Here is a 15016-nt window from a genome sequence, read left to right as displayed (position 1 = left end):
ATGTCGCCCGTTTCAGACACGTATTGCAGGAAAAATATGGTAGTAGAAATTTTCATGGTGCTAAAACACCTCTCTATATGCTTAAAATTTTGAAGCTACACTTGTTCTATCTTCCTTTGCTTGTTACTTTGCTCTTCATGAACTTGTTTATTTACAAGATTCCTTTTCATAGGAAGCATGTTAGGCTTAAATGTGCTTTGAATTTGCCTCTTGATGCTCTCTTTTGCTTCAAATACTATTTCTTGCGAGTGCATCATTAAAACTGCTGAGCCCATCTTGATGGCTATAAAGAAAGAACTTCTTGGGAGATAACCCATGTGTTATTTTGCTACAGTACTTTGTTTTATATTTGTGTCTTGGAAGTTGTTTACTACTGTAGCAACCTCTCCTTATCTTAGTTTTGTGTTTTGTTGTGCCAAGTGAAGCCTCTAATAGAAGGTTGATACTAGATTTGGATTTCTGCGCAGAAACAGATTTCTATCTGTCACGAATCTGGGCATATTTCTCTGTAGGAAACTCAGAAAAATCTGCCAATTTACGTGCGTGATCCTCAGATATGTACGCAACTTTCATTAGTTTTGAGATTTCTGATTTGAGCAACGGAAGTACCATTTTAAAATTCGTGTTTACTTGGCTGTTACTGTTTTGGCAGATTCTGTCTCTGTTTTTGCATTGTCTCTTGTGGACTTTAAGCGAGGTTTTCTAGACGTGGAGAGCTGTAGCTAATGTTTTATTGAGTTCTTGCAATGTGTCACTACAGGACCAAGGTGGATTCAAGTTTTTTTCGAGTACTAACCCCTCTAATGAAGTTTATGAGAAGTTTGGTGTGAAGGAAGTTTTCAAGGGTCAAGAGAGGAGGATGATATATGATCAAGAAGAGTGAAAAGTCTAAGCTTGGGGATGCCCCGTGGTTCATCCCTGCATATTTCAAAAAGACTCAAGCGTCTAAGCTTGGGGATGCCCAAGGCATCCCCTTCTTCATCAACTTATCGAGGTTCCTCCCCTGAAACTATATTTTTATTCGGTCACATCATATGTGTTTTACTTGGAGCGTCTGTGTGCTTTTATTTTTGTTTATGTTTGAATAAATTCGGATCCTAGCAATCCTTGTGTGGGAGAGATACACGCTCCGCTTTTTCATATGAACACTTGTTCTTCGTTTTACTTTTAATGTTCAATGATAAAAGTTGGAAGCTACAATACTTATTTGGTTGGAAAAGGAAAATGCCTCATATGTCTTGGATAATTTGACACCTGGCAATTGTTTTGAGCTCTCAAGTAGATCATGATTAAGTTTTTTCATGTAGTCTAAGCCTATTAGTGGAGAACTACTCGTAGAGCTTATTGAAATTGGTTTGCATAATTGATCTCTCTTAAGGTCTAGATATTTTTCGATAAAAGTGTTTGAGCAACAAGGAAGACGAGTGTAGAGTATTATAATGCTTGCAATATGTTCTTATGTAAGTTTTGCTGTACCAGTTCATGCTTGTGTTTGCTTCAAATAGCCTTGCTAGCCTAAGCCTTGTATCGAGAGGGATTACTTCTCATGCATCCAAAATACTTGAGCCAACCATTATGCCATTTGTGTCCACCATACCTACCTACTATGTGGTATTTCCTGCCATTCCAAAGTAAATTGCTTGAGTGCTACCTTTAAACAATTCAAAATTTATTACCTCTGATTTGTGTCAATGTTTTATAGCTCATGAGGAAGTATGTGGTGTTTATCTTTCAATCTTGTTGGCAACTTTCACCAATGGACTAGTGGCTTCATCCGCTTATCCAATAACTTTGCAAAAAGAGCTGGCAATGGGATTCCCAGTCCCAAATTAATTAACAAAAATAGACACTCCTCCATGGTATGTGATTGTTGGACGGCACCCGAAGGATTCGGTTAGCCATGGCTTGTGTAAGCAAAGGTGGGGAGGAGTGTCATCATAATGAAACTAAAATAAAAAGGCACTCCTTCATGGTATGAGATTGTTGACAGGCACCCGAGGATTCGGTTAGCCATGGTTTGTGAAAGAAAGGTTGGAAGGAGTGCCACCCAAAAATAAAAAATAATTCATGGGAGCCGCTCTTGAAGGTTTGTCTAGCAAGGGGGTTAGAGTGCCCACTACCATTCGTTGACAACAACAAACACCTCTCAAAACCTTACTTTTATGCTCTCTCTATGTTTTCAAAACCAAAGCTCTAGCACAAATATAGCAATCGATGCTTTCCTCTGCGAAGGGCCTTTCTTTTACTTTATGTTGAGTCAGTTTACCTACTTCCTTCCATCTTAGAAGCAAACACTTGTGTCAACTGTGCATTGATTCTTACATACTTGCTTATTTGCATTCATCATATTACTTTGTGTTCACAATTATCCATGAGATATGTACGTTGAAAGTTGAAAGCAATTGCTGAAACTTATATCTTCCTTTGTGTTGCTTCGATGCCTTTACTTTGAACTTATTGCTTTATGAGTTAACTCTTGCGCAAGAATTTTGATGCTTGTCTTGAAAGTATTATTCATGAAAAGTTTTGCTATATGTTATCTACTTGTTAGCAACTATAGATCATTGCTTTGAGTCACTTCATTCATTTCATATGCTTTGTAATAGTATGATCAAGGTTATGTAAGTAGCATGTCACTACAGAAATTATTCTTTTTATCGTTTACTCGCTCGGGACGAGCAGGAACTAAGCTTGGGGATGCTTGATACGTCTCCGACGTATCCATAATTTCTGTCGTTCCATGCTTGTTTTATGACAATACTTGCATGTTTTGCTTGCACTTTATGATGTTTTTATGTGTTTTCCGGAACTTACCTATTAACAAGATGCCACAGTGCCAGTTCCTGTTTTTTGCTGTTTTTGGTTCCAGAAAGGCTGTTCGGGCAATATTCTCGGAATTGGACGAAATCAACGCCAAAGATCTTATTTTTCCCGGGAGGCTCCAGAACACCGAAGGGGAGTCGGAGGAGAGCCAGGGGGCCCCACACCATAGGGCCGCGCGGGCCAGCCCCTGGCCGCGCCGGCCTATGGGGAGGCCACCCTGTCGCCCCTCCTGCGCCGCCTCTTCGCCTATTTAAGCCCTTTCGACCTAAAAACACCGTACCACTTGACGAAACTCCAGAAAGACTCCAGGGGCGCCGCCACCATCGCGAAACTCCAATTCGGGGGACAGAAGTCTCTGTCCCGGCACCCTGCCGGGACAGGGAAGTGCCCCGGAAGCCATCTCCATCAACGCCATCGCCTCCATCATGCTCCGTGAGTAGTTCCCCCATGGACTACGGGTTCTAGCTGTAGCTAGTTGGTATTCTCTCCCCCATGTACTTCAATACAACGATCTCATGAGCTGCCTTACATGATTGAGATTCATCTGATGTAATCGGTGTTGTGTTTGTCGGGATCCGATGGATTGTTACATTATGATTGTCTATCTACAAAGTTTATGAAGTTATTGTTGCTGCAATCTTGTTATGCTTAATGCTTGTCACTAGGGCCCGAGTGGCATGATCTTAGATTTGAGCTCTATACTTATTGCTTAGATTGTATCTACAAGTTGTATGCACATGTCACCGTCCGGAACCAAAGGCCCCGAAGTGACGAAATCGGGACAACCGGAGGGGATGGCGGTGATGTGAGGGACACATGTTTTCACGGAGTGTTAATGCTTTGCTCCGGTGCTCTATTAAAAGGAGTACCTTAATATCCAGGTAGTTTCCCTTGAGGCCCGGCTGCCACCGGCTGGTAGGACAATAGATGTTGTGCAAGTTTCTCAATGCGAGCACGTACGACTAAATATGGAAAACATGCCTACATGATTAATGAATTGATGTTCTTTCTTAATGCCTTATCAATCCTATCAATTGCCCAACTGTAATTTGTTCACCCAACACTTGTCACATGTTATTGGAGAGTTAGCACTAGTGTAGATCGCTGGGAACCCCGGTCCATCTCTCATCATCATATACTCGTTCTACATGTCATTGGAAGTAGTATCAACTATTTTCTGGTGCCATTGCTCTCATATTGCTATTACTGTCATTCGTGTTATCGTTACTACTGCTCTCATATTACTGCTACTTTCACGTCACCCATGTTGCTAGTGCTTTTCCACGTGCAGCTGAATTGACAACTCAGTTGTTAAGACTTATAAGTATTCTTTACCTCCCCTTGTGTCGAATCAATAAATTGGGTAATACTTCCCTCGAAGACTGTTGCGATCCCCTATACTTGTGGGTGATCACCGTCCTCCTCATACCTGGCGAGCGCCCTCTCACGCCGATTGATGAAGAAGGCGTCCCAAGTATGCTGGTTATCGGGATGCCAGCGGGGATTCATCCGCTGCTCCGGCGTGAGGTCGAGGTAGTAGTGGTTCGTGATGGCCGCCCGGCGCGCAGCACTCGAGGGACGGGAGGGACCGGCACGCCGCCGGCGCTTAGGCTTCGGCCGGCGGGGACGCGGTAGCCCGGTGGGCAAGGGTAGTTCGAGGCGCAAAGCTCCTCCACCTGCTGGTAGGTTAGAGTGGGTGCGGTGGAAGCCATGAGAGAGTGATGAGAGATTGTAGAGATGTGATAATGCTGGCCAAGCTGGGCAACATATATGTAGTGAGAAATGGCGGGAAAAATGGGAGCGGGAAGACAGGAGGCGGGAAGAAAGAGGCGGGAAGAAAGAGGCGGGAAGAAATTGGCGGGAAGAAAGAGGCGGGAAGACAGGGGCGGGAAGAGGGGGGCGGGAAGAGTGATGATATATTATTTGTATTTTTAAGATTTTGAAATGAATTATTTTTATTTTTTTGAATTTTTTGATATATTATTTGTATTTTTAACATTTAGAAATGAATTAGTTTTATTTTTCTGAATTTTTTGATGTATTATTTGTATTTTTAAGAATTTGAAATGAATTAGTTTTATTTTTCTGAATTTTTTGATGTATTATTTGTATTTTTAAAATTTTGAAATGAATTAGTTTTATTTTTCTGATTTTTTCATATATTATTTGTATTTTTCACATTTAGAAATGAATTAGTTTTATTTTTTAGAAATGAATTCGAAAAAGGCCTTTAGTCGCGGTTGGCCTGGCCAACCGCGACCAAAGGGTCTTTTCCGCGGGAAACCAAAACCGCCGAAAATTGAGCTTTGGTCGCGGTTGGGGTCCCCAACCGCGACTAAAGGCCGGCGCGCACTGCTTTTCTTCCTCTTCTTCTTCCGCCGAACTGCCGCGCCTCTTCGTCGTCTCCGCCAATCGAACTGCCTCCGCCGCGCGCCGTCCTCGTCGCCGCCGTCGACCTTCTTCTCGCGCCCCGCCCCGCCGTACGTCGTCGTCCCCTGCACACGCGCGCCGCCGAACACCCCCGGCCTGCACACACGCCGCGCGCCGATCGAACCCCGCCGGCCCTGCGCGCACACGCCGCCGCCAGACGACGCGATGCCGCCACCGCGCGCTGCGCCGCGCCGCGCAGACGTGCGCCGGCCGGCCGCCCGCACACGCCGCCCGCCGGACGCCGCCGCGCGCGCGGAAAGGAGAGAGAGGGCCGGGCCGGATTTTTTCTTTTTTTGTGTTTTTTTTGTTCTTTTTAATTTTAACTAGTTAATTAGTTTAACAACAACGGTAAATTAACAAAAAAAAAGTAAAACTTGATAATTTGTAACTAAAATTTTGTATACTTAACAAAAATTTGTAACTAAAATTTTGTATACTTAACAAAACTTTATAACTAAAATTTTGTATACTAACAAAATTTCGTATACTTAACAAAATCTTGACTTAACAAAATTTTGTAACTAAAAAATTTTGTATATAACAAAAATTTGTATACTTAATTAACAAAATCTTGACTTAACAAAATTTTGACATAACAAAAATTTAACTTAACAAAAAATTTACTTAACAAAATTTTGACTTAAGAAATTTTTTACCTCCTTCACGTCAGCCGACGCCGCCCCCCAATTCACCTCCGGCGGGTAAGCAGACGCCGCCCCCCAGTCCTCGTCCGGCGGGTGATCAGACGCCACCCCCCAATCCACCTCCGGCGAAGAAGCAGAAGCAGTCTTGGGTTATTAACCCGGAGCCTTATGTACCTGCAACCACAAAGATAGCAGAGCCATCACTAAAGCCTCTCACCCCAAGGTCTTGGGAACTTAGTGTCGAGGAAAATGCAGCGGTCGTGGCTGCTCAGCATGAGAAATGGAAGGCGGACTGCAAGAAGAAAAGAGAGCCCGAGCCCAAGCAACTATTTTCTGAGAAGGAAAAGAGCTGGGCTAAGTCATTTTTGAACACACCGTCCCAAGCCGCGAAGAATCTGCCTGACGACTATGAACGTGAACTTCGTAGTCAAGCACTCGCGGTCAAGGGGAAAGAAGTTGCCCAGCTCGGGGAACAAAGTAAACAGTCGATCGCCCCGCTCATAGTGAAAGCCGCCGGTCCGGGCGATGCCCCCGATATCATAGCAGCTGCGGCAGCACAGGGATTGACTGTAGCGAGTGCCACAGAACAAGCGGCCAACTTAGGTCTGACTCTTCGTGCAGTGTTAGGCCTTGATGAGGCGCCAATGAAGGACGTAGTATTTACATATGTGCGGAATGGGCCTCTCGTCGAGCCTGCGCGAGGAAGAGGATCTACCTCGACAAATGACAGGTCCGCTAAATTGGTACAGAGCTTACATAAAACTTAAAAACGCCAAAGACTATATTTATGCGGAAGTTAGACCCGAGCATCACTTCAAACATTACTATATAACAATTCATCGGAGTGAATTGTTCCAGTTGTTCAATCTGCGCGAGCTCGACAAATCTATCATCGGCTTGCTATGTTCGTAAGTGATTTATTAATTTCTACCCCATCTCGTTCATTGCCTGCACTATAAATATATATATTGTCCTAACTATCTTGTTGTGTACGCTATTATGCGAGAATGAAGAAGCGGGAAATGCGAATAAGGCGCACCCATGATGTTGGGTTCATTGACCCACAAATCGTTAATTCATATGTGTTAGAACACCACCCCGTCGACGTGGAGGATGACCTGTGGCGGTTTCTTATAAAACAGGAACTCAAAAGTGATATTCTATTTCCTTACCATTTTGGGTGAGTGTTTCTGTCTTGAGCACATTCTCTTTTGTTTATTCCATGCATGGTATGTGGCTAATCGATGAGTTATGCATGACTGTGCATGTATCGTGTCCGCAGGTTCCACTGGATTCTGCTAGTAATTCAAATTCAGAACTCCACAGTTCTCGTCCACGACTCTCTGAATATGGATCCGAAGCATTGGGCCGACATGAGAAAAATGATGCAGAAGTAATTACTTTCATTCGTTTGCGCTCTATATCGATCGGCCTATTTTGTTCATCATTTCCTAATATCAAGTAACTAATTAATAACTCTCTTGTTCATTTAATTTTCTTTGCCTCGTAGGGTTTGGAGACGGTTCGTAGATCAAAAGGTCGGTGAATTCAAAAAAGAGCTACATTTTAAAAGGGCAAAGACTGCGACCGGGGATATTCAGCCACCGGGGACCAATCTATGTGGATACTATGTTTGTGAGAGGATCCGGAGATACACCACCGAGCGGCAGCCGTCCGAGAACAACATCGGGAGGAATAACCTCCGGACGATGCTTAGTCCGAAGCTCGCTTCCGACCACTTCAAGAGGAACTAGCTGGATGGTTCGCGAGGGAAGTCATCGATCCTAGAGGAGAACACTATGTAGAGGACGTAGAACTTTATATGCACTAAATATGTATGGAAACTTGTTCAAAATTGTATATGGTCATCCGATATTGAATATATATTGTATATTCCTCTTGAATTCTTTTTGGTTCTAATTTCAAATTTGTTTGAAATTGTACATTCATATGCATGTATGTAGTACGGTAGAATATGTGAAACTCCTTCAAAATTAAAACCCAAAAGAAATAAAACAATACAAATTAAAAAGAAACCAGATTTAGGGGGAGGGGGCTAAACCCTAAACCCTGCGGGAGGCCTTTAGTCGCGGTTGGCCGGAAGAACCGCGACTAAAGGTCCTCCGCCCTGGCGCTCGCCTGCCGCCCACGTGGACGGGCCTTTAGTCGCGGTTCGTAAGGAACCGCGACTAAAGGGGGGGCTTTAGTCGCGCCTAATTGGTCGCGGTTGCGCAACCGCGACCAATGACAGTTGCGAACCGCGACCAATGGTCATTTTTCTACCAGTAGCTTATCCAACAGTTATCCACCCGGGGATGGGAGATTTGATCCCCGGGGACTCCCAACACTCCCCTAACTATTAGCGATCCAACAAAACACTAAACTCGTCCAGAGTATGTATCCTCTTAGTTGTTGTTAATTTTATCAGACTACCTAAGTACCTAGACAACAGATTACTCGACGATAATTCAGAAAAAATGTGAGTAATATACACCTTCGATGAATGTATTATACTCTCAAGACACAGCAGTTACCCAGATCGTTTGATGACAGAGTCAATCGAGGTACGCGTTTTGAAGAAAATATTACATATATGGCCGAGTTACCAATTTAAGATGGGAGATATGGATCTCTTTGTTGTAAGCTAGATTATTTTTTCTCTTTACCTCCTTTTGTTTTGAGGTGCTTTTCTCTAGCACTTCTTCTGCTGTACTTTGGACTTTTTGGACTCTTTTTTTGCCTTATATATAAAAATAAAATATGCAGTGGGAAAACCCACTGTTCAACCTCAATTTTTTTTTAAGATGCCCCATATCTAGATTAGGCTCGACTGGAACGATCGCTCAGGTCCTGGTTTGGTATTCATAGTCATGTACTTTACCGTACACGCGTTACAATAGGATCCAAGTACAACGTGACCAACGCATGGTCCTTCTATGTTTGCAATCCTATGTCAAACACCATGGTGGCTTAGTCTCTTAGTAGTCGAACTGCTGCCATGTGGGGTATGTCTGGCCGAATGTCCACCCCGCTGGGATGACGTTCTGGAAGACAATGTTCTGTCCTCCTGTGGAGCTGATACTGAATGAGAGCGCTTGCCCCGCAAGCCCCGACATGCCCTGCCAGATGACGCCCCAGTTCCTGGACATCTGTGTCCATCCGGTGTTGGTACCCTTCACCGATATGCTCTTGATGGACCCGCTCCCAGCCACGTTAGTCACTAGCACCAACTCGAAGTAGTTGAACCCTAATATGGTGAATCGTAACCCTCCCGTCCTCCAACATTTGACTCTGTAAATCCACACAGAGATTGTTAAGCACCATGTCATGTCCTATCATCGCCATGCAAAAGTGAAATGGAGCTTACTGTTGGTAGACGATGGGGATGATGCCAGCCTCGTAGATGCCGATGTTGAGCCACGCCGGCTGGGACATGTCGAAGTGGGGACGAGGAGGGTTGCACCACCCGCCGTTGTCGTTGGGCAGGTTGTAGTTGGGGGGGCATAAGTACGTTGGTGGCGGTGACTGTGATGGCCTTTCCGGTCTTGCACATTTTGGACTTGCTCTGGTCGCAGATGATGAGGTAGCACTGCCCGCACGAGGCCCCGTCGTTGAACAGCACCGTGCTCAGCGCCGCGTTGCTGAGCCCGTACCCCTCGTCGTACAGGTTCGAGTAACCACAAGCGCCACCTGCACCATGATCATCAGGACATGCATACGCAAGCTAACCATGATCGATGCTCATCTAGCTGACTAGTTAGTACGTACCCATTGTGCCGGAGCCGTCGCTGCCGCCATAGAAGGTGGCGGTGCCCTGGAGCCAGGCCGACCTGACCACCGGCGCCGCCAAGCACACTACCAACAGCTGTAGGATCAAGCGCTTCCCACCTGACATCTAGCTTCTTCTGATCTAACCCTGAACCGTACGAGAAATCAACAGTCACAGAGAGATGATTGATCCTCGTATAGGTGGATTTGGAGGCGAGGAATGGTCATGACAATGGTGGTGGTTAAATAGCTCTAGGAAGAGAATGTAGAATCGAGGCCGAGACGTACGGATATGTGCTAACGGGATTCCGATGGTACGAGATCGAGGAATAATCATGCTGCCGTTCCAACGAAGGATCGAATGCATGCACATGGCTGTAACGTCCATAGCTTTGACTTGCGCCTTCTAATCATTTGTTTTGCACTTCCATGTCGTGTCTCAAGTCTCAACTCCCTCTGAAATGATTACGTTAACTAAAAAAGCAATTTGAAGTTCTTCCGCGGTCTAAGTACGCGGCTATCCAAACCACTAATTTGACATTCTTCCTTTTATATATTCAACCGTTCAATTATTTTGGTACCTACACTCTGGACCGTTCAGTTTGTAAATGTGCACGCGAAAGCTATATCTTGATCCTATAAAAAAAATTGGGTAGTAAGATGACTTAATGGCAATGTGTTTCAATGTTTACAAGAGTAGTATTTTACCTTATATAATATGGTCAATCACAAGGACATATTGGTTTCTAATGTTATGGCATTGGTTCCTCTGAACATAGGTTTTAGGCGAACACTTTCTGAAAATGAATGTGTGAGATGGTGGCATTTGAGATTTATTTTGTTCATCTATCTGATAGCTAAGATATGTTTAGGTGTTGTTCAGCTCCCTCGGGTAGTCAAGTCTAGGTATGTAGATTTTCTTAATTATAATACTGTTTATCTTAGAAAACACATATGGAAGATTAAGGTCTAACTTTAAATCAGAATTTTTATTTGGTTCCTTGAGAGAAATTTCATTCTTGCAAAGAAAATTTGGTTAAAAGAAATTCTCAAGGACTTACTAAGTATTGCTTTGGTGATCAAGATGAAACAATAGACTTTATTTTCATTTCTTGTCCTTTTGTGACAGACTTATGGAGAATTATCTATATGAATTTCAATATTCCGCCTCCAGCAAATACAATACATATTTTTGGAAACTGTTTAGATCAAGTAGCCAAGAAAGATAAGGGACACATTAGAGTCGGTGTTTGCGCTTTATTATGGATTATATGAAATGTGAGGAATGACTTTATCTTTAACAAATCAACATTTTCAGCTTTTCAGCAGGTTATCCCGTTAAGTATGTGCTGGATCCATACATGGTCTTTTCTCGAGCCAACGGTGGAGCGTCAGGATATAAATATTGGGTGCAACCATTTGGCAATGATAGCATGTATGTCTTACAGCCAATGTGGCTGGTGTACTGATCGGCGCTTTGTATGTTGATGCATAAGCGTTACATGTTATTGGTTCTTTTTAGATTACTTACTCATGTTGAGACTTGTTGCGACCCACGAATTGTAACAAGTTGTCATAATACAATTACAACAATACAATAAATGGCATGTGCATCAATTGATGCAAATGTTGGGCTGCGATTTTTTTTTAAAAAAAACCCAACCCTCACTAATTTATTTAGGGAAACAACAACCCCACTAACTAAAATTGTCTCTAACTAACAACCTTACAACGCCCTCTCAAATCCTTTCAGCGTCGCAGCTAACTGTATTTTCCAGGTAGATATTAGTGATCTAGCAAAACATTAAACCGGTAGTGGATCCAGAAAAAATTATTATTGTGGGGCAACCAAAATAATCTGATGCATATATGAGCTAGGTTTTTGATATGTTTTTTTTCCTTTTCTCACTGAAATATGTTCTACGATGAAATGCTATCCCCACCCAGGCCCCCACCCTAACACATGTTGGCTCCGCCAGTGCATTGAACTCGTCAACACTATGTATCCTCTTAGTTGTTGCTAATTTGGACCAGACTACGTACTTACCAAGACAACGTGATTATACCACGATAATTCAGAAAAATGTGAGTAATATACAGCTTCGTTTATTGTATTATACTATAGCTTTTATCGTCTCTCAAGACACAGCAGTTAGACAGATCGTTTGTCGACGACAGAGTTAATCAGGGCGTTTTTAAGAAAAGAACAACGGTAGGCACACATGATGTTTAACACACATATTGTCGTGTAACCAATTTTCGATGTTTGTGGATCTGGGGTGTAGAATTTGATACGATCAGGTAGATTAGGCTCTACTCAAACGATCGCCAAGGTCCTCGTGGTGTGGTATTCATAGTCTCATAGATGTACTTTGTGGTGCTAGCATTACAATAGGATCCAAGTACAACGTGTCCAACTCATGGTCCTACTACGTGTACAATCCTATGCCAAACACCATGGTGATTTGGTCTCTTAGTAGTCGAACTGCTGCCAGGTGGAGTAGGTCTGGCCGAAGGTCCACCCCGCTGGGATGACGTTCTGGAAGACGATGTTCTGTCCGCCGGTGGAACTGATACTGAAGGAGAGCGCCTGCCCCGCCAGCCCCGACATGCCCTGCCAGATGACTCCCCAGTTCCTTGACATCTGAGTCCACCCGGTTTTGGTACCTTTCACCGAGATGCTCTTGATCGACCCGCTCCCGGCCACGTTAGTCACCAGTACCAGCTCGAAGTAGTTGAACCCTAATATGGTGAATCGCAACCCACCTGTCCTCCAGCATTTCACTCTGTAAATTGACACAGATATCGTTAACCTCCATGTCATGTCCTGTCAATGCCTTGTAAATGTAGGATGAAGCTTACTGTTGGTAGACAACGGGGATGATGCCGGCCTCGTAGATGCCGATGTTGAGCCACGCCGGCTGGGACATGTCGAAGTGGGGGCGAGGAGGGTTGCACCACCCGCCGTTGTCGTTGGGGAGAGCCCAGTTGGGGGGGCATAAGTTGGTGGCGGTGACTGTGATGGCCTTTCCGGTCTTGCACATTTTGGACTTGCTCTGGTCGCACATGATGAGGTAGCACTGCCCGCACGAGGCCCCGCCGTTGAACAGCACCGTGCTCAGCGCCGCGTTGCTGAGCCCGTACCCCTCGTCGTACAGGTTCGAGTAACCACAAGCGCCACCTGCAGCATGATCATCAGGACATGCATACGCAAGCTAACCATGATCGATGCTCAACTAGCTTCCTACGTACCCATTGTGCCGGAGCCGTCTCTTCCGCCGTAGAAGGTGGCGGTGCCCTGGAGCCAGGCCGACCTGACCGCTGGCGCCGCCAAGCACACCACCAACAGCTGCAGGATCAAGCGCTTCCCACTTGCCATCTAGCTTCTCCTGATCCAACCCTGAACCGTATGAGAACTCAAGAGTCGTAGAGAGATGATGGATGCGAGGAATGATTACGACAACGGTGGTGGTTAAATAGCTCGAGGAAGAGGAAGTACGATCGAGGCCGGACGTACGGGACCCTACGGGTTTGGATTCCGATGGTTCGAGAGGAATGATTATGCTGCTGTTCCAACGAACGATCGAATACATGCACATGCGTGCAACGGCCAAAGATTTGACTTCGCCTTCTAATCATTCCTTCTGCACCTCGATGTCTAGCTCACTTCCGAAATTATTACGTTAATTAAACTAATAATTTGAAATTCTGCCGCGGTGTAACTGCGCGGCGATTCACACCACTAATTTGACATTCTTCGTTTCGTGTACACAACCATTCAATTATCATGGCTACCTACACTCTGGACCGTTCAATTTTCAACTGGACACGCGAAAGCTAGCCCGATTATTTACTTTATAATTGTTCTTCCGGTAGTTTGTGCCACTTGCAACCCCACCACTAACTAAAACGGTCTCTAACTGCAAGCTCAACTGCCCCTCTAATCCTTGGCCCCTTGCACCGTCGCAGCTGACTTTATTGTACACTACTATCCAGCAAAACATTGAAGTCGTCCTCCTGTTAGAGCATCTCTAGCAGCCAAACCCCAAACCCCATATCCGCCGATCCAGGCCACCCCAAACATCATTTGCAGGTTGAAATTCAGATGCGTAGTTCAGATACGCGATAATAAATTGCATAATTCAAACATTTTGTTTGCGCCAGAGATTGTTCATACAAAACAGGGAGATCATACAGCGGAGCCTAGTGCTCTGCTTCTCTATGTCAATGGCGCCGCCGCGGCGAACAAAAGTAAGTGCTCACCATCCCGGAGCTACGTGCTCCGGCGGAGCCGGCAGCCTAGTTGTTGTCGAGCTCAATGTAGCAGGCGTCCTACGCCGCCTGCTCGCGGCGCCACACCGCCTCCTTGGCGGCGTCGCGCGCGAACTTCTCCTCGACGAGCACGGTCACTATGCCCAGGGTCGCGTCGGGGACGAAGTCGCCCGGCTTGAGCACGAGCGCGGCCATCTCCAGCCTCGCCGCGATTGCAGCGATGTCCTCGCCTGCCACGTAGTCGCCAGGGCCGAACCGCGGCGGTGGGGGCGGCCCGCTCGAGCTCGAGCCCTCGGAGAAGGTGTGGCGGCGCGGGGTTGGGGTGCTCAAGCTCGTGCGGCGCGCTGGAGCTCGACGCCTCGAGGTCGTGGGAGCTGGAGCGGCGCAGCGCGGCGGCGGATCCCGCGACCTCGACGCCTCGAGATCGCGATGGTACTGCGACTCGCGTCGCGCGAAGGCGCGCGACGGCTTGAGCCCTGGTGCAGCCACCGGTAGGAGCCGCGGATGTGGGCGGCATCGGAGGTCCACCGCTGCCGCTCGATCTCCGCAGCGGTGAGCTTGTGTTCACCGAAGGATCCACCGCCGCCCACCCTCCCTCCGCCGCGCCCTCCCCGACCTCCGCCGGACACCATACCGCCTGGATTGCTCGCCGGCGCGCACTGATTTGTCGTCGGAGCGCGCGGATTGCTCGTCGGCGGGAGCGGAGCGGGCGCATAGATGGATGGGGTTCGACCCCCATCCGCGGCTGCCGACCGTCATATATAGTGGCCCGCTCCGGGTTTGGGCTGCGGCCTCCAAATTTTATTCGGGCCAGACCACTAATACGGTGTCTAATACGGTGTCTGGCCAAAAAATCGTGCGAAAACCCCATATTGGCCCAACTTTGCATATGAGGGCGGGATCTGCTAGAGACGCTCTTAGCCGCTAATTTTTCGGGTTAAAGAACGTACCAAGACGCATAACTAACACAATCATTTTAGGAAAATATGACTAAAATACACCTCTTCAGTTATCGTGAAATATGCAACAGATATCTTCAGCATGATTTTCATTCATCTGTTGCCAATTCAATAAGATAA

At 45.9% G+C, this 15016-nt stretch overlaps 1 protein-coding gene and 1 pseudogene across 1 annotated transcript; both read right to left on the bottom strand.

Moving 5' to 3' along the window:
• Positions 1-8875: 8875 nt before the first annotated feature.
• On the bottom strand, positions 8876-9792 carry LOC124695724 (annotated as a pseudogene).
• A 2346-nt stretch (positions 9793-12138) lies between these two features.
• Positions 12139-13044, bottom strand: LOC124695721 (expansin-A18-like). Its single transcript, XM_047228540.1, has 3 exons — positions 12918-13044; positions 12528-12846; positions 12139-12451 (listed from the first exon to the last, which is right to left on the bottom strand). Exons 1-3 carry the CDS (start codon positions 13042-13044, stop codon positions 12139-12141), a joined length of 759 nt encoding a protein of 252 aa, XP_047084496.1.
• Positions 13045-15016: the final 1972 nt, after the last annotated feature.

This window comes from Lolium rigidum, chromosome 3 (assembly GCF_022539505.1).
Source record: "Lolium rigidum isolate FL_2022 chromosome 3, APGP_CSIRO_Lrig_0.1, whole genome shotgun sequence".
Taxonomy (NCBI): Eukaryota; Viridiplantae; Streptophyta; class Magnoliopsida; order Poales; family Poaceae; genus Lolium; species Lolium rigidum.
This window is presented reverse-complemented; position numbering and strand designations above follow the sequence as displayed.

What these genes read in the sequence shown, in the direction of transcription:
- LOC124695721 (XM_047228540.1), bottom strand. Translation starts at nt 13,044, where the DNA reads ATGGCAAGTGGGAAGCGCTTGATCCTGCAGCTGTTGGTGGTGTGCTTG. An exon ending in AGACGGCTCCGGCACAATGG is followed by an intron (nt 12,847 to 12,917) that starts GTACGTAGGAAG and finishes ATCATGCTGCAG; the next exon opens with GTGGCGCTTGTGGTTACTCG. An exon ending in ATCCCCGTTGTCTACCAACA is followed by an intron (nt 12,452 to 12,527) that starts GTAAGCTTCATC and finishes GTCAATTTACAG; the next exon opens with AGTGAAATGCTGGAGGACAG.